The sequence below is a fragment of the Anas platyrhynchos genome, chromosome Z (genome assembly GCF_047663525.1).
Source record: "Anas platyrhynchos isolate ZD024472 breed Pekin duck chromosome Z, IASCAAS_PekinDuck_T2T, whole genome shotgun sequence".
Classification (NCBI taxonomy): domain Eukaryota; kingdom Metazoa; phylum Chordata; class Aves; order Anseriformes; family Anatidae; genus Anas; species Anas platyrhynchos.
The window spans coordinates 68,512,204-68,529,979 of record NC_092621.1 but is presented as its reverse complement, the minus strand read 5'-3'; the positions used below and the strand labels follow the sequence as shown (position 1 = coordinate 68,529,979).

The 17,776-nt window shown below is 42.0% G+C and overlaps 1 protein-coding gene across 3 annotated transcripts in view; it reads left to right on the top strand.

The window, feature by feature from the left end:
• Positions 1 to 17,776, top strand: part of COMMD10 (COMM domain containing 10) — a 152,134-nt gene that overhangs the window by 121,134 nt on the left and 13,224 nt on the right. Inside the window, exons 6-8 of one of the 3 annotated variants that reach the window (XM_027446586.3) lie at positions 1,970 to 2,069; positions 10,205 to 10,274; positions 13,495 to 16,103. In XM_027446586.3, coding sequence (XP_027302387.1) covers positions 1,970 to 2,069; positions 10,205 to 10,257 — 153 coding nt within the window. In that variant the 3' untranslated portion in view covers positions 10,258 to 10,274; positions 13,495 to 16,103. Of the gene's footprint in view, positions 1 to 1,969; positions 2,070 to 10,204; positions 10,275 to 13,494; positions 16,104 to 17,776 lie in introns of those variants that run through there. The other 2 variants (XM_072031601.1, XM_027446584.3) reach the window with 2 other exon arrangements.

Sequence of the window (17,776 nt, the reverse complement as noted above, 5' to 3'; positions counted from 1 at the left end):
ACATGGAACATCTATTTGAGAGGACCTCACCATCACCAAAGTGCTATCAAATTATTTTTCAGATGTTGTGTATATAAAGCATAGAGAAAAGAATTGTAGTGTTGCAGGAGTCCAGCCATCTTTAAAATGGTGACAGAAAGCTAATAAATTGGACAGAGAACTAAACTATTACAGGATTTTACCTCCTGACTCTTTTAACACTCATTTTAAAGGCATTACGTCAGTTTAAATAGAGTTAGTACTCACTCACATCCCTTGTTGGATCAAGAAAGTCAAATGGTCAGTAGAGGAAAGAAGCAGATGAAAAATTATTTCCTACTTTGAATTCCATCAAGCTTCAACTGTGGGCCTATCTTAACACATTGTAAAAACCTTTAAAGTCGGTATGTGACAGTGGTGTCTAGTAATATAAGCAAAAAAGAACAAGAGAAACTGTTCCCTGACAGTAATAAAATCCGCATGCAAGGCAATATTTGTTCTTTGATCCATAAAAGCCAGATATGCAAAGTACAGCTTCAGTGTCTGCCTCATTAGATAAAATAGAGTCTAAATTGAAAGGGAAACAAAGTGTTTGTTTGCTTTCTTGCATTTTATTTTTTTAATGTAGATATTTTTTTCAGAGGAGATTGACCTAGCAGGTTGGCTTCTGGATATTGAGCTGGATAGAAGACTAGAATAGAATAATTAATTTGGAAGGGACCTTCACAGGACATCAAGTTTAACCACCTGACCTTTTGAGGGCTAACCAAAAGCTAAAGCACGTTATTGAGATCATTCTCCAAATGTCTCTTGAACACTGATAGGCATGGGGCACAACCCCTCTCTCTAAGAAGCCTGTTCCTGTGTCTGACCACCCTCATGGTACAGATTTTTTTCCTAATGCCCAGTCTGAAATTTCATAAGACTTTTGTTCTATAATCATGCCTCTTCTTGAATAGCATCTAGTGGTATTTAAAAAAATAAAATAAAATAGACTAAACCTGAGAATTTACATAGTTAAAAGATAAATCCTAAAAGCATGACACCTCAATTCAGTTTTGGTTCAGATTTGCTCCATTGGGTTTAGAAGGATCAATTTTTCTAGCATTGATTATGCCATTTGCATCCATTCTTATCCCAATTAGGTGAGCTGGATTGCTGTCACACCAGGACTTCCTGAGGAGAGGAATCCAAAGGAAAGTTCCGTGGCAAATCAAAGTGGAAAATGGGAACTCAGGCATCTTGAAGCAATGATGCATAGAGAGTTGTGGGCTATCTGAGATGCTGAAGTAGCTGTAAGAGCAGCCTACTACTCTGGCAGGTGTGTTTTGCTTCTCAGCAGTTATTTAGCCTAGACAGAGCAAAATAGAAACACTACTGAGGCAGGTGAAGGTAGCTCTGCATAGTGCTGCAGTGGGCCATGAAGATGTGGTCCATTAATTGCACCTAATAAAACCCTTTTGTGAAATTGTTTCCTGTGCTGTGATGAGGTAGTCTGTTTACTCTTGGCAGACTGGAAGGTATTGTTGTTGAATCTCAAATACTGTTTTATCAGAAAGAGTGGTTTATGATCACCATTTTTGGTGACCATTGGTGACAAATGGTTTGCCATTTAAAACTTAGCAGAAGTCACTTGCATTGCCCTCCTTCCCGCTGCTGTCTTCATCTCTTCATCGTCTGAGGGACATGTAACCCTCCTTCAAGTATTTTTTAAAGCATTTAAAAATCCTTTCCATTTTCTTTTCTTATAAAGCTCACTTAAACAGGATTCAGGGTGGAGCAGTTTTTATTTGCACTTGACTTTATCTTACCCTTCTCAGTTTATGTATGGGACTTGCTTTCCTAACTTTTGGGGTAGGATTGCCTGTACAACAGAGCAAAGCAGTCCTGATTCTGAAAGGGGCCTTTGAGTACTACTGTCTTGTGAGCAATGCTGGAATAATTGTGTTTTGCACTTCGATCACTTTCTAATTTGTCACCCTTCCCAAAGGAAAGTGGCAGAAGGAAGGGCTCTGACTACCAAACTTCATCTGAGCGCCATTCATCAAGACAATGCTGTGCTAGGAGCTGCCACCAAGCTCACTGTTCAGGTGAGTCCTATATCCATTAATCTCTAGAACTAGCACTGTCATAATTTCTTGTCCAGATCCTACACATACAGCAAAGAAAAACTAAGGTGTATGTTGGCCATCTGCTGATGCACTTGGAGCAAAAAGCTTGCAATTTCAGACTTACACTGGCTGTCCTTGCATATCTATCTGCACACTAGATGGGGCCCACCCTATATAGTGACTTAAAAATTGCATATCTGAAACCTTTAAGTCCAAAGAGAAATATCCAGTAGAAATGATCAAATGGCCCACCAGAAGTTAATTTTCAGCCTCATGGGCTGACAGAACAAGCTCTCCTACAGAGGGAAACAGAAAGGCAGTTACCTGCTTTAATTGCCTGACTTTTTATAAACTATTGTAAGGTAAGACTGTTAATGTTCAGCAGATATGATATTTGGAAGTGAAGACTCCATGCTGTGATATCTACTTAGTCACTGTACATTTAACCAGCAATCTTTATAGAGTGCTTGCTTAAGTATTTATGCTTATCTTTAATGGGAGAAACAACAGCTCAGTTTCTTGTTACTCTTATCTGACTGTTAGCTGTGTCTAAAACTACAGGCTGTTATGAGGACATCTAAGTTAGGAATGCAAATGAAAAAGTGCCTGAATTCTTCTTAAATGCAGTTTTTCTTCAGTCTATTAAAAAAATAAATAAATCAAAAACCCCAAACCTACAATTTTTCCTGGAAAGAGGCTGATGTGCATTGTCATTAATATCGCATCCCTCAGCACTGAACAGGAACATGGAGGAGGCTCATCTGTCATCTCCTTCACACATCACAGTGAAAAGATGATGTACAGCTGCCTTGGACATCAAGGGGAAGGGATGCTCTTCGTGCTGTATAACTCATGGGCAGCTGACAAGGTTAAAAACATGGTTTCAAGTCTGCTAAATTAGATTACAGATTTGATAGTCAGTTAGTAGGTTTTAATCCAGAGCTTTAGGGGAAATTTCATGGGTAACTTTGCTGTGTGTGTCCTTTGGGTTTGTTACGTGGACTGGTAACTTAAATGACACAGTACTCTGTCACTCGAGGTAATGGGCAGGTTAGGTGGAGAAATGCAATGAAGAGATAAATACATTTTTGTGTCTGTATTTACTTTGTTGCTGTGCTTGCATTCTGTTCTGTAAGTATTCTTTTGACCCAGTCTCAGGTGCATTTTCTTGTATAATATGAAGATCTAAAAGTCGACTTGTACTCAGATTCCTTGCTGGAACCGGATTACCCAGGTTATTTCAGAATTTCCAGAAATTAGACGCACTCCATTTGTTTCTTTTCAGAACAGATGGTGGAGTAGAATTTGAATCACTGAAGTGATAGTGGGAGAGAAGATACAGTGGGAAAAAAAAAAGGAAGTGAAGTGAAACTTTTCACACTTTTCAGCTTTTTGCTGATTCCCAGCTTTTGTTTTTATATGAAGAGTTTAATAGATCCAGCTTTCAGATTTGTCTCCATTACTTGGGTATCTATAAAATCAGACGGATAAAATCTGGAATACTCTGCATTTTTACTAGGTACTTAATGGATACTCATAAAGCATTAGACTTTCACCTCTCTGACTTGAGTTCAAGTCTATTTTAATGGGCTGATTCCTCCTTGGTGTACGTTCTCTGAAGTGACGGTGCTAAAATAAGGATTAATTTTCCCACTCTCTAAAATGAGATGACTGTATGAATTTAGCACAGTGCCTGAAGAAGGCACATCAAAGCCACTATCACTGGCAAAACTGAAGTCCTGGGTGAGAACTCGGTCTATTTTTAGATCATCCCTTTAAATGATTTCTGTGGAGGTGTTTTTGATTTATGCCACTGTATTGTCTGCTGTTGTGGGATCACAGACCTGGCTAACCTAGAAAAACTGCTGGCACAGAGCAGTCATGGGTACAGAGAGCTTTACTCCTGCTCCCAGGAGGAAAGGCAAAATTGAACCCTACATTCCTCTTTGCCGGGCTTAATTTCCTTTTAACAGCGGCTCTTGTATTCTATGTGGGGTGTCCCAAAAGGGTAGAGGAACATGAATTAGTGCACCTTGGGCTGTTCTGAGCTTGCAGTTCTCTCCCTGACACCAACAAAAAGCCAGAAATGTCTTGCTGCAGATTAGATGGATGAAAGATTTCCCCATCCCCCCCAGCCATAAAGCAGTAAATGTTTTTTTGTTGTTGGTGGTGGTAGTGTGTGGTTTTGTTTTTTTTTTTCTCCTTTTATTATTTCTGCTGTACTGAATTGCTCCTCTTAATGTACCATGCACGGAGGATGCAGAAGGCTGAGCACAGGGCATGTGTTCCCAGGTGCAGGAGGTTATGAGCTCAGTCATGCTGCTTTTCTATGGGCTCCCATTAAATCTGTCACAGGTGGGCTCTGTAGTTTGGGCTGTGCCAGACTTTTGCTGCTTGCTTACTGTTTTCCTCATTTTGTGTTTTCACATCTTGCTGTGCTTTTTGCTGCTAAGTGCTGAACTCCAATACCCCAATTCCCACTAATATCACCTTGCTCCTCCAAGGGTCTCATGGAAGCCAACCAGGCTACTCATGGCATAAGCATTTGATACAAGGTTATCTGACTTTCATCCTTTGGGAGCTTTTATCTTTATTTACTTGATCTGTCTTTGCTTCCATCTGTGCTTTAAACTGTGCTTCTGGGTCACGTAAGTGGCAGTGGGGTTGTTAATTAGACTTTGGCAAACTGTTGTGTGGGGTAAGCAGTCTAAACACAGTTAAAAAAAAAAAAAAAAGAAAGAAAGAAAGGAAAAAAGTCAATAAGCTCCCAGGGACAGATTCAGCAAAGTACTTACAGGAAATGCCTAAAAAGAGAGATGTGAATAGCCCTGCAGATTTCAGTGAGATTACTGACATACTTAAAAACCACACCTGTGATAAAATACCTGGCTGCACTGGAGTCTGGTCGGGGGATTGTCAGAGCTTTGCTGGGCTTGCTGAAGCCCTAATCCAGGGGCTGGTCTGTAGCTTCAGCACGGTGTGAATGCCCGCAGCTGTGCTGTGCCACAGACCTCTCCACAGCAAGATTTCCTTTCAGAAACTGCAGATCTTGGGGGCTTCAGTGCCAGGTTAGAAAAAGAGGAAAGGTGAGAGCACAGTGTTGCATGTCCCTGTTGTTCTGATGGATGAGCAACACGGTGAGGCTCTCTGGCTTTGTGACCTGTGACGTGCTGGCAGATGCAGACTTAGGGCTTAAGATCTGAGTCAGCTCTGCTTGTCCCTTGCCACTCTTCCCAATGATTTCCTGGCAGTGAAGCCAAGCTGAGTTAGAACGGAAAACTTTTCGGCAGCGTGTACGGTAGCTTTGGGAAACACGGTTGTGGTCAATTTTATGTCGGTGCCATCTGGTGCATAGAATGGCATAAAGAAAGAGGAAAGAAAAAAGGGCATTTGGAAAAATGCGTAATGGCAAGAGAAAAATGCAATAATGAAATATACGGATATAAAAGGAAAGGCATCATGTTTCATAACTGTGAGGGCAGAAAGACTGCGTTACTTAGTTTAACCCATTGTATCATATACACATGGTTTGCCACCTCCCAGATCCCCTAGATAGCTTTCCAACCTATTTTTAAGCACTTCTTATGATACAGTATCAATTACAGGGCTATTGTCAGATTGCCCTTACAGTTAAGAAACTTTCTTACTGTGCTATCTGAAAGCTTCAGCATACCACTGTCACCTAAAATACCAACCGTGCATTAAGCTGTAGGTGTTTGTGGGATCTTGTAAATGTCTCTGCAAATGTAAGCTCCGACGGCTTTCTGTTGATTCCCTAATTTAGTTAGCAGAAACCCTTTCTGCCTCCTCTCATCCCTGGTCCCTCTGATTCCATGCAGCCTGCTTTGCTACTAATCTTTAAAAGCTACCACCACCTGCCTGGGTCCAGACCACTTTCTGCTGAAAGAGGTGGAGCATGAGGTTGGAAGCGTTTTGCAAGGGGTGAAATGATGTCTTTACCTTTACCTTCATTTCCACTTAAAAAGTCCAGCCCAAAGGCACCAAAGTAAGTCACAGGGGATCTTCCCATAAGCTCAGATGCCCATGGGTGTCCCTTCATTTAGGCTTGGCTGTTCAGCTGAGCAAAGCCATATCACCGCTCCTGCCTGCTACATCTTTCAGAGTGGTGAGTCCTCTCTGAGGAGACTGATGTGATACCCCCAGTTCATCGGCGTTTCCTCAATATATAAGGCAGGGAGCCAGTCCCACTTGATATTTTTTAAATCAATATTTCATTAAGCAATGCTTTTATGGCATTTCAGTATTCATCTATAATAGCTAATATAAACCTTTTATCTGTGTATATCAAAGCACTTTGTGAAAGTCGAAAGCACAAAAACTCTGTACTAAAGACGAAGAAAAATGAGGCATGCAGAGGGATTATGTTCTTTGCCCAATTGCCCAGCCAATTAGCGGATTAATTCTTAATCCAGTTCCATATCCACTTGGCCATGCTGCCAGATTTTATCTCCTAAATATAAAATATTCTACATCTGAAAATATCTAATCAAGTTAATGACATAGCAACTCTGCAACTGAATTAATACTCAATTTTTAATTAACTTTAAAATAAAATAAAATAAAAGTGTTTGATTGGGGTATTTTTCTGAAAATATGTGGGCATTTCACTTCAGCATAAGATTTCCAGTTAATGACATATTTAACACTCAGCTGTTTGGCAGCATGTTTAATTTTCTTTCTTTTAATGTTTCACTCTGGTTGTCTGGAAATACAACTGGGAGAGAAGCCTGTGTCACACAGAGGCATTATTTCTAGGTTGTTTTATCACTAATACTTAAATGAAGAACACAAGTGGAAAGCAGTGTTTATACAAACTTGATGTTTTCTGACTCCCCTGTATTTTTTTCAAGGGGTTAGCAGCTTTCTATTTCATAGCAGGAAAGCAACCAAACCAGAGGGACCTCACCTACACAAACACATTTTGTGAGATAATTATTCGACTGACATTACAGAGCTTAAAAACAGTCAGACTCCATGGTCTCTGAAGAATGAATTCATTATGTCTTAAACAAGACAAGATTTTCCTTTGGGAATTTTATGTCTGTCTGTTTTTTGTATATATATATCTATAGTTTACCTGTTCAGGAACGAGACAGGGAGAATAGATAGCTCTGCTGAAGTTCATACTTTTGACACTCCATTTTTTTCTTCTGAAGGAAAAAAAAAAAAAGTATCTTGCTATTCCAAACATAACCTACTTCTCTTTATGTAGGCAGGCACACGCTTCTCCCCTCAGCTGAGACACGAGGCCCTATTCTTAGCTCCACTTTCATTTACGTTGTGCCTTAAGGCAAGATGCACAGGATATAACAGCTCTGTACTTATGACTGTTTTAAACTATGCAAAATTAGAGCTATCTGTAACGTTACGGGCCATTTTGAGGATATGCAAAAGGATGCTAGAAACCTATTATAGAAACCCTATCCGAGGAAATGTAACCCTGACAAGCGAGAAAGGAACATTAAAATTGTTTGGAAATATTTGGAAACAGTCACCCAGGAAGGTATATAACCAGTCTGCTCTTTTGTCCTCTGGCAGCCACAGGCTGGGAGAGCTCTGTAGTGAAAAGGTCCACTCCCCAGCTAATGCAGCTCACACTGTTTCAGTGACATTGACCGGTACAAACCAACAAACTAGCCCTCACACCGTTCACCACGTTATCGCTACAGCACTGCTTCAGTGTTATCTTTCTCCAGTTTCTGTCGGTTCTGCACCTTACCTCTCCCGCCTGCCTCTGTGTGAGGATGAAAGGAGAGCAGAATGAGTGCTCTCCCAGAGATATGACCTTCATTATCCTAAAAAAAAAGAAATGAATTCACAAACATCACAAAGAACCTGACTCTTTGTAAAGCAGTGAAAAAAAAAAAAAAAAGAGTAAAGCTTCTCAGTGAAAATTCTGTGCATGCAGAGTTTTATTTCAAATGCCCTTGAATAAGTCCACAGTATGTTAAGGAAAAGGAACACTTTGGGAACAGTTCTCTCCAAATCTCAAAAACTAGGTGTCAGCATCAGTGGCTGTGGTTTTGCTGTTCAGTCTCCAACATCCATAACAATGATTTATTCTTCAGGAGCTCAGCTGGTTGCTGGTCATGTCGGGCAAGTAGGTAAGTGCCCTTGGGAGGCCATGGACCACTTCTCAGACCCTCTGACCTGGAACATGGGCAGAGGATGTGTTGCACTGCTGGCAGTACTCTGGAAATACAACCCACTGAATGGATTTACTGGAGGTTACTGGTTGCTTTCCCACTGGAAGGGGGACAGGGAGAGCCCTCCCTGAGGCCTGTGCAAGTGGAGCACCCCGTAGAGACGCTGGGGTGCATCTCCTCAGGGTTCATCAGGGCTCATTTCAACATCTGCTTCCTTTCTCTCTGCTTTCAAGGTGCGTAGCCAGGGGAGGGCAAAGCAGCAGTGAGAGGACAATTCATTTCTCTTTCACCCTCCCCACCAAGTACCTCTGGGAACCACAGGGAAGCTGGCTGGCAGTGGGCTGCAGTCAGCCTCATCAAGCACAAGGCCTGACACAGGGATGGGAGCAGGAGCCAGCTCAGCTTATTCTGCTGTGCTGGTTCTGCCCTGGTGCCAGCAGCAGCTATGCTGATTCCTTGTTTGGGGATTTGGAGGTAATTTCCCCTAGGTGATGAGTCTGGAAAAAAAAAAAAAAAAGCTGTAATGGTTTTTGAGACAGTTTTTAGGCCTTTAGGTGACTAGCATCTCAAGTTTGAGTTCTGGGCATTTGAGGAGTTGGAGGGGACCTGTCTTAGACCCATATTAATCAGGGGGCTGATTGAGTAATCTGGTTTCCTTCAATGGCACATGTCTCCATGAGGATGAAGGTTCTGGCTTCAAATCAGTATCCCTGGCTGTCCCTGAAGGTGAAGAGAAACCACAGATTTCATCACCACAGTGAGGTTTTTAGTAATTAGAGCTATTGGCATGCCTTGCAGCTAGTGCTGTAGCAAAACTGCCAGCTAGTTGGATGTCCCTCCTCTGGGTAGTAATGGTAGATAGAGATGTATCTTCATAATTGACCAGGCAGGGATTTATATGCTCACTGGGCTTTCTTCACAATACTTCTTTGCACAGCACAAAATTATCTTCTGTCGTCTACCTGATTTTTCCCTTGTTATACCACACAAATACAAGCAGCAAACAGAGTGTAGTGCTTCTGCAGCCAGGGCACGTACACTGAACCCAGAGCATCTACATGGATGGAGAAGGTGCCTCAACTCTGCTATGTAACAACAGTGACATTCTGGTACCTCAGTTCCCCAGGACTTCTTCTCTTCTTCTGTTGTGTGAAAGCCCCTGAATTGAAAACTGGATGCGGTGGTGTCTGTTATTCCATAAATAGCTCTTCCTTCAATATAGGTTTGATCCAAGACTTCTGAATGGTAGGAAGGAACCATGCTACTAAAAATTATTTGATATATTCCCCAGCAGATCAGAAAAATGAAAAGATCCCTTGGTAGCCCAAGTGCAGAGGCAACATCTGGAGTACCTGGTGTGATGGTTTTCATGTACCTCACAGCATTTTTTTCAGATGGTGGTTCCAGAGTCTGCTTCAGATGCTAAAATTACCTGTGCTGCCGCAAAAATGCGATCTTCAGGAACTAATTTTGTAATATGTTAGAGCAGAGCTCAGCTCTGAAAAATAATATTGGAAAAAAAAAAATTAAGTCAATGAGTCCCTATTTATTGTGTTTCATAATCACTTGGGATCTGTATGTGAAGCTGTGATTTCTCATTGTCCTTGCATTGTCCCTGGTAAAGAAAATGTTGTGAAAGCTGATGAAATGAGGAAAACATTCCACTTTTGTTAATGCTGTTTTTGTTTGTTTGTTTGTTTTGTTTTGTTTTGTTTTTGTTTTCCTCTCTCAGTGGTGCTGGTTTTATGAGGCTAAGAAGTAAAAGATAGTAAGATTCTATTTCAGTCACCTGAAGTCAGCAGATGTGACAATTCACAGAGCGAGCGGGGTGGCTATGTGAGAAGGTGCTGCATTTGCAGTCAATTTTCAATGCAGAGCTTCGCTGTAATTTCTCACCCCTGGAAACAGATGACTGTTTTGAGGAAAGGCGTGCATTTTCTCCCCCAGGAGTAACAGCTGTCCAGACATGGGAAGATAACTGCCAGGGACCTGACTGCTAATCTCTGGTGTATTTCAGGTAAGGACCATTTACCATTTGCTAACCCTTCCAAACTGGAAGTCAATCCTCAAGCACAGCTGGTTAGTCTACGCGGGGCAGATATTGCCTCTGGTACTGTGAATATCTTCCCCTCATGACCCATCCCTGCACATCCCTGATTGGGATGAACCTACATCTTCTTTGTGTTCTCTAAAAAGTGAATTTGCTTGCACGGAGGATTCTCTCAGGTGTTCAGAGAGGGAGGCTCTGGGACTGCGTTTGTGACTTTGGGGCAGACTGAGAGAGTGGAACGGGTCTGTCCAGGGAGCAAGCAGCTGTGATCAGCCTGGACCACAAACTGAAACAAAGCTGGACTTGTTACCCCAGTCCAAATGGTACAGACTTGCTGGCATGTGTTCCTGCACAGAGTGCCCACCGAAGAGCACAGGTTGCTGTTAAAAATATTGTTGCAACTTTTGCGATGCACATGGTAGAAGTTTTATTGCTATCTTTTGTAGCATGTGTTCTGGTAAGACAATCAGCTCTCCTCACTGGTTTCTGCCATCCATTCACACTCTGATAGCACCTCGTTGCTGCAGCAGTCCCGCACCTTTGGGCAACCTCCATCTGGACTCAAACTGCTCCAGACAGGAGTTATGCGAGGCAGGAAAGTCATTAGCGGTGTCAGGCAAAACTTAGCCAGCTCAGGCTGGGTGCAGATACCCTGTTCTGTGATGGCAACTCTCCTGGTGGCACAAATTCACTCACAGCAGCTGGGCAACAGTCCTGTTGGAGGAGACCTCCGCACCATTCAGGCAGAGCTGGGCTGTGGAGCTCCTGGTGGGCGATGTCTGAACAGGGCCCAAATAAGGCCACAGCAGGTGTCTGAGCGGTGCCTCCAAAGTGCCTGGAAGGCAGAGGTGCAATGCCAGTGCTGGGTTAGCTCTTGTACTTCCAGGCTCCCCCATCCCACCAGCCTTGACCCATGGCACCTGGTCCAGGCTGCAGGGCCCAGACCGCAGCTGGGCCATGGCAGTCTGAGCCCCTTCCTGGCTCAGCTCAGGTCTCACTTCCCCTGCTAAAATCCATCCTGAAACATCTGGCTTTGTTTTGGGGAGAGGTTGGCATGAGCGTACCATTATTTCTGTGGGATGCTCCAGGAAAAAAAAAATAAAGAAAGAAAGAAATCATGGACTGGTGCCCTGTGGAATTTTTCCAAATTAGGCCCTAAAGCAGGATAGGGCAAGGCCGCTGGTAACAGCAACTGGAAAAAAAGGTGTTGTGCTTCCCTGTAGGCATAGCTCAAAGTGCTGCCCTTTGGAAGGGACTTACATCTATCCAGGGGATTTTACTGTTCCTTAGGAAGAAATATTAAAACTTCTTTAAAATATATTTTGTGCACTAATCTGGCAATGTGGATTACCTGGAAAGAGGAAGCTAGCTCCAACTTCCCTTTGTGACCAAAGTGAAATACCAAATAAACAAATAAATAAATTTAAATAAATAAACAAACAAACAAACAGATACATAAAAATATATAAATAAATAAATAAAGACCTGGTATTGGTCTTGACTATGCATTTTATTAGGCCTAATTAAATATTCATGCCATTAGGTCACTAGTAACTGTCATTTCGTCATTGGTAAAGATATTAAGGTTTAGTTAGTGATTTTTTTTTTTAATTTTTATTTTCTATAAACTATTTCATGCAAGTGCTTCTGTCAAAAGCTAATTGTATTTTTTCCTGGCAGATTATCTTCAGAGATCTCTATAGGGCTGAATATTACATCTGAATTGACCACTCTCCGTATTTGCTCCTATTATTCTTGATAGGTGCTATTATACCTCAATAATGAGCCTGGTGGCAAAGCCTGGTGAATATGAAATAAACACATCATATTTGTATGGGCAAAACTGAAGCTGAGAAATAGCTCATTAGGCTTTTATTTCTTTGCTAAAAATGCTGTAAAATTATTGCTTTATCCTGGACAATAATTGGTGCTTTTCTCAAAAAACAATGCCAGTTGAACTTAATGCATTATGTCTTAGTGAAAACATAAAATACAGGGTGTATTTGAGAGGAAAACTACCAAAACCTGAAGCATTCTTCAGCTTGAAAGAAAAGTGAAAGGCTGCACAATTTTAAGTACCACAGTGACTATGCTCCATTGCTGCTTCATTGATAAATACCTATATTTAATGTATTTTTCAAGCAAGACAATCTTTACATTACTGAGAGCTCATTGGTCTGGCAGCCCTATTCAAATTAACTTCAGAGTTCTCAGACCAAAAATAAATACCTTTTGAAAGGAAGCTGAGGCAAATGTGCCACTTATTACCGCACAGCAGCTTGACACCACTTCAGTCCAAATTTCAAGCCGACTATCCACTCAGCAGGAGATATATTCATTTTAAATTAAACATGCCAGGAATCAGACTTCAAAGGGAACAAGACGAATTTGTTGTTTCCACACTGGAAATCTCTATGTCTGCATCAGTGAATGTTGGCTCTGTATTTTTCCTACTAAAATTAATTGCTATCCATGCTAAACTAGGGCAATTAGGGCCTGAAAGCTCTTGCACAGTATGTCTTGGTGGGGAAACCAAAGAGGGGGATGGGGGGAGAAGGGTGACCAGCAGCGAGCCAATCTTTATCAGGCATGGAGAAATAACAGGACCGCAAGGGAGCTTAGGGAAAGAAGCTCTGCTGTTTTAGTGAGCTGGCTGTTGGGCTAGGATACAAAACAGCTTACTGCTTGTGAAAACCTGGGATTATGTTGTGGGATCACGGAGATGAGCCTTGATCCAGCGTGCCTCTAGCAGCTGTAGTGAATGTTGTTGCTGGAGATGTATCCACCAGGATGGTATCTGTCGTGTCCATGTTTACAACAGGATTAGGAGCATGCATTTTAAGGGGTCTGCAAATCAATGGGAAAAAATTGGCTCAGATCAGGATGCTGGCTGACAAAGCTATTCTCTTAGAGCAATTTTAAAAGAGCAGACCACCTGCTTTTAGAATTGTAGCAAGAGGGCAAAGAAGTGGGCCTCTCTTCTGTGTCTTTTTTTTTTTTTTTTTTTCTATTATTGTTGCAGAATGCAGGGTATTGCTTATATTTTAAATGAAAGCAGTGGTTGCCCTTAACGAGAATTTAAGATGTGTGAGAAATAAGTGTGAAAGTATTAGTAAAAAATAAATTGATTGATACTACAGAGTAAGCTTTCATAAATAAGGAACTGTGTTTTGCTTCTCTTTTGCAGATTGCATTATGGTATCAAGGTCAACATCGTTTGCAAACGCATAAACAAATCTGGTGCAGGAATTACTGGGTGAAGTGCAATTCCCAGGAATATTTGGAGGATCACTCTAGATGATAAGCGTGGTCTCTTCTGGCTTTAAAATCCACACTTCTCTGAAATTCCCATTCCTTCACAGAGCCCTGCAGGCCTGGCAGACTGGCCTCACCTCCCTCACTTTCTCCTTCTCCCTCTCCTTCCTTGTCTTTCTCCTCTCCAGCAAACAGCTTAGGTCCATGTGTTCTTCCAGTGCAATGGATTTGGGTTGGTTTTGAATGTGTAATGTCTTGCTGGTCTTTGTTATTTTTGTGTGTGAGATCTCAGGTGGGCCCCAGGAAGATGCCTGGCTTTGAGCATGGTCTCATGGTGTGACTTTGGGCTATGTGCCTGTGGATGGATATGTTTTTGGGTGAAAGCTTCTGGTTGGGTGCCTTGTCCTGTCAAAGCTGTCAGATTGCTCATCTCTCTGGTTTGGTTTGGTTTGGTTCAGTTGCCTTTGGCATGGCAGCAGTCAGGGAGGCTGCAGCTCGCTGTGCAGCAAGCGTAACGAAGTCTCAGAGGGCCACACACCTGTGAACTCAGCATAGCTTGCACAATTAATAACACAATTAAAATCTGGGACTTTGAAACAAAGCCAGTCATTTCTCCTGATTGTTGGCTGAGGCCTATTTGTACAGGGAGAAGAATGGCAGCATGAAATGAGAAGGATTACTGAGGGAGAAAACATAGCAACAGCACAGCCTCGTCACTTAGTAACAGGGAAGAATTGTGATGAAGAAGGAATGAACGTATATAAATAAAATATTCAGGAATATACATATTCATTAAAGCAATATCCAGAAAACAGAGAGGTGAAAGGCAATAGCTAAGCATCTAAAAATGCTCTTTAATGAAAAAGAATTTTAAATATCTGTCTTCGCCCTTCAAAGCTGTGTGATGGCATTATCTTCCCACGTGAAGCTATGCTGTTTCATGTCTTCTTATGTTCCTCCCCCCATCCCTTCACCCCAAGTGCCAGGGAGGTCTGACAGATGAACCTTCCAGGATCGCTTTATGTTCCCAGACATGAGTTGCTGGTTTATTACCCTAACCACGTCTATGTGAGTAATGTTCCTTATGTGTCGTCATGCCCAGCGCTGATGAATACACAGTGATATATTTCAGCTCCAAAGAGCATCCCAATTAATTTGCCTGTTATGGTCTTTTGCCCCAGAACCAAGAGCGTGTTCTTCACTGTTGTGATTGCTTTCCTTGCCTCCTGAACCAGAAGAAGAGGAGAAGCAATGAAGACAGAGAAGCAATGCTGGGTAGTAAATGAAACTCTGTCCACACCTTCACACTTATATTTATTCCAGAGATGTTGGCTTTAATTTAGGGTGGGAAAAAAAAAAGAAACAACAAACAAACAAAATCAAAACCTCAATAATCTGAAATTCAAATCAGTTTTGGGGAAGAAAGAATGAGAGCTTGGAAGCAATTGCAAAACAAGATTTTACGTTATTAGATGTTGTTCTCCTGCCTTGGGTATTTAATCAAATGCCCAGGCCTGTTCCCACATAAAGTGAAAGATTAATCATCACACTTATAAATCATTCTTCTCATCTCCCTCTCATTCACACCAGACCCGCTCCCTTCTCTTTCAGCGGTCTGGAAACTACTGCCCCTTATCTTCTGGTTCTCTTTTTCTGAGGGCTTAACTTGGGCTTGTGAGTAAATGTTAGGCATTCACCTTTCTTGCTTATTTTGTATATGACAAATTGATCACAGGGATGAGCTTTTCTCTTCAATCCACTGTTTTTAATAAATATTTTACCTTGCAGTACTGAAACACTAGTTATGAATTTTCATGAGCAACTTCCCATAAATCTTCTTAACAACTCTTCACAGAAACTGGGGCTGTAAAAGCACTATGCCTGGCTAGGCACAGGTCATCTGGTATTTTGTTTCTCTTTCTCCCGTTGAGTACTTTTGGGGATTGAATGGAACATTTAACACAGCAAAAGGTGCTATCCCAGACTGCATTCATCTCAGCCAGTGCAAAAATTTAATGTGACTGGAGGCTATACAATGTGTTTGTGGGCTGGTTATCAGTTACTTTTGGTAGATCCCTAAGATAAAAATTGCTCCTGTTTGGGAAATACTCAAAAGAATTCACATTTGTGTTTGGATGTGTACCAAGATCACATTTGGTGTTTTCCATCTGAAATGTTCATAGTAAACTTAGCAGCATGTATTTAAAATTAAAATGCATTTAAAATTTATCTTGATGTATAAATATTAACGGGATTAGTTTTGCTGTGCCGCACGAGCCCACAGTCCACAGAGCCTGATCAGGAGCTGGTGGGGCCAGTAAATGAGCCCCACATGAAAAGATCCACTGGTGGAACATGAGGACACTGCAGAAGAGCTGAGCAAAGGCTTTGCCATGGTGTTCACAACAGAGGCGCTGTGAGCAGGGAGTGAGCCTAAGGAGCCTCCTCCAATGGAGGTGTCAGGAAAAGGCATGTTAGAACAAATTGATAAAACCAAACATTAACAAATTCTCAGCACCAGATGGTGTTTACCCAGGAGTCCTGAAAAAAAAAAAAAAAAAAAAAAAAAAAAACACAAATAAGAAATTTCTGAATTACGAACCGTGTGTAATCTGGCACTACAATCAGCTCTGGTTTCAGAGGGATGGAAATGGAAATGCTACACCAGGCTTTGAACAGGGCTTCAGGGGAGATCCTGGGTGCTCCTGGTCAGTCAAGGCTTTCCTTTGTCGTGGTCACAGATATGGCTGGAGTTTTGAGAAGGAGCACGGGTGTTGGGAGGAGGATCAGACCTGACAGCCACAATAACTCTTTGAAGAATTTAATGATTTTATTTATCTGGGCTATGTGGCTTTCAAGACAGCCTTCAAAGAGCAAGAAAGGCTCCTAAAAACCACATTTATTACGGAACAGGAGAGATTACTCTCTAGTAGGTTAACCCCAGAAAAGATAGGGTTGGAAGGAATGGTCACCTTATCTGTCAGGAGGTCCCACAAGCACCAGTCCTGGGCCTGATGTTCAGCATCTTCCTCCGTGTCCAGGAGAAGGTGGTACAAGCAAATGGTGGCAATGTTTACAACCATGTTATTCAAGATAACCACAGCTAGTGCTGACTGTGAAGAGATGCTGAAATAGCTCACCGCACCAAAATGAAATTCTGTGTTGGGGCTGCCATGGGAGAAGTGACTACATATACAAACTTGCAATCTCTTAGCTCAGTAATGAAAAATGAAAGACAGCTTGAGTCATTGCAGAGCATTTGCTAAAAACACCCCACCGTGACTCAGTGGGCAAGCTGGCGGTCAGATCTGAAGCAGGGAGGATCTGCTTCTCCCCACACTGCCCCCATGCATCGAGGATGCTGAAGGAGAAGCGGGCTCGGGGAGCCAGCTGCACACTGCTTTTACACTCAGGAGAATGGAAGCAAGCTAGTGGTAGGCACTGTCCTGTCTTAGCTTCCTCCCTTCCCTGTCTGAAAACATTACTGCTTCTCTCCCTGACGAAGGGATACTCAGCTCTCTGCTGTCCTTGTACTATCTATGTGAAAAAAAAAAAAAAAAAAAAAAAAGCCAAGATTAACAATGAATGTAGCTGCTTTTTTCAATTATTCTGTATATGATTTATTGCCTTATTATCTGAGACATGAAGAATGCTGTTAATGAGAATATATTGGTTGCAACAGCTTATTGGTTTTATCTTGGTGACTTTCCCTTTTTTATCATGAGAGCGAGCAGTGTATTTGCATCTATTTGACATTTGAAATGTTTTGCCTGTAGTTGATCTGCAGCTCTGTGCAGCATGATGCAGGCTAAGAAAAGCCCATTTCAGTTCTTAGGACAGGTGCAAGATTAAGCATCAAGCATCTCACTTCTAAAATTGCTTGTGATTGTTTTCTCCTCCATGAACGTCTGCATAGTTAGCAACTAACTGCATCCAGAGATCAAAAGCTAAATTGTCTCAGACAGGAATTGCTATATCAGAGCCTAGTGCTACTTGTACTGTACTTTAAGCAATCAGGCACTTCCACTCATCTTTCTTTGCTGGAGGTGAGGCAGCAGGCTGGGCTTGCTCTGCAGCTAGAGACAAAAGAAAGGGGAAGGACCATGTGGCGAGCAGCTGCACCTCAGAGCTGGGGAGAAGCACGGGTTTCATGGTGTGACACCACCCTAAAGCATTGTTGTCTCTTCTGCTGGGCTGGAACAGCAAGCAGAGGA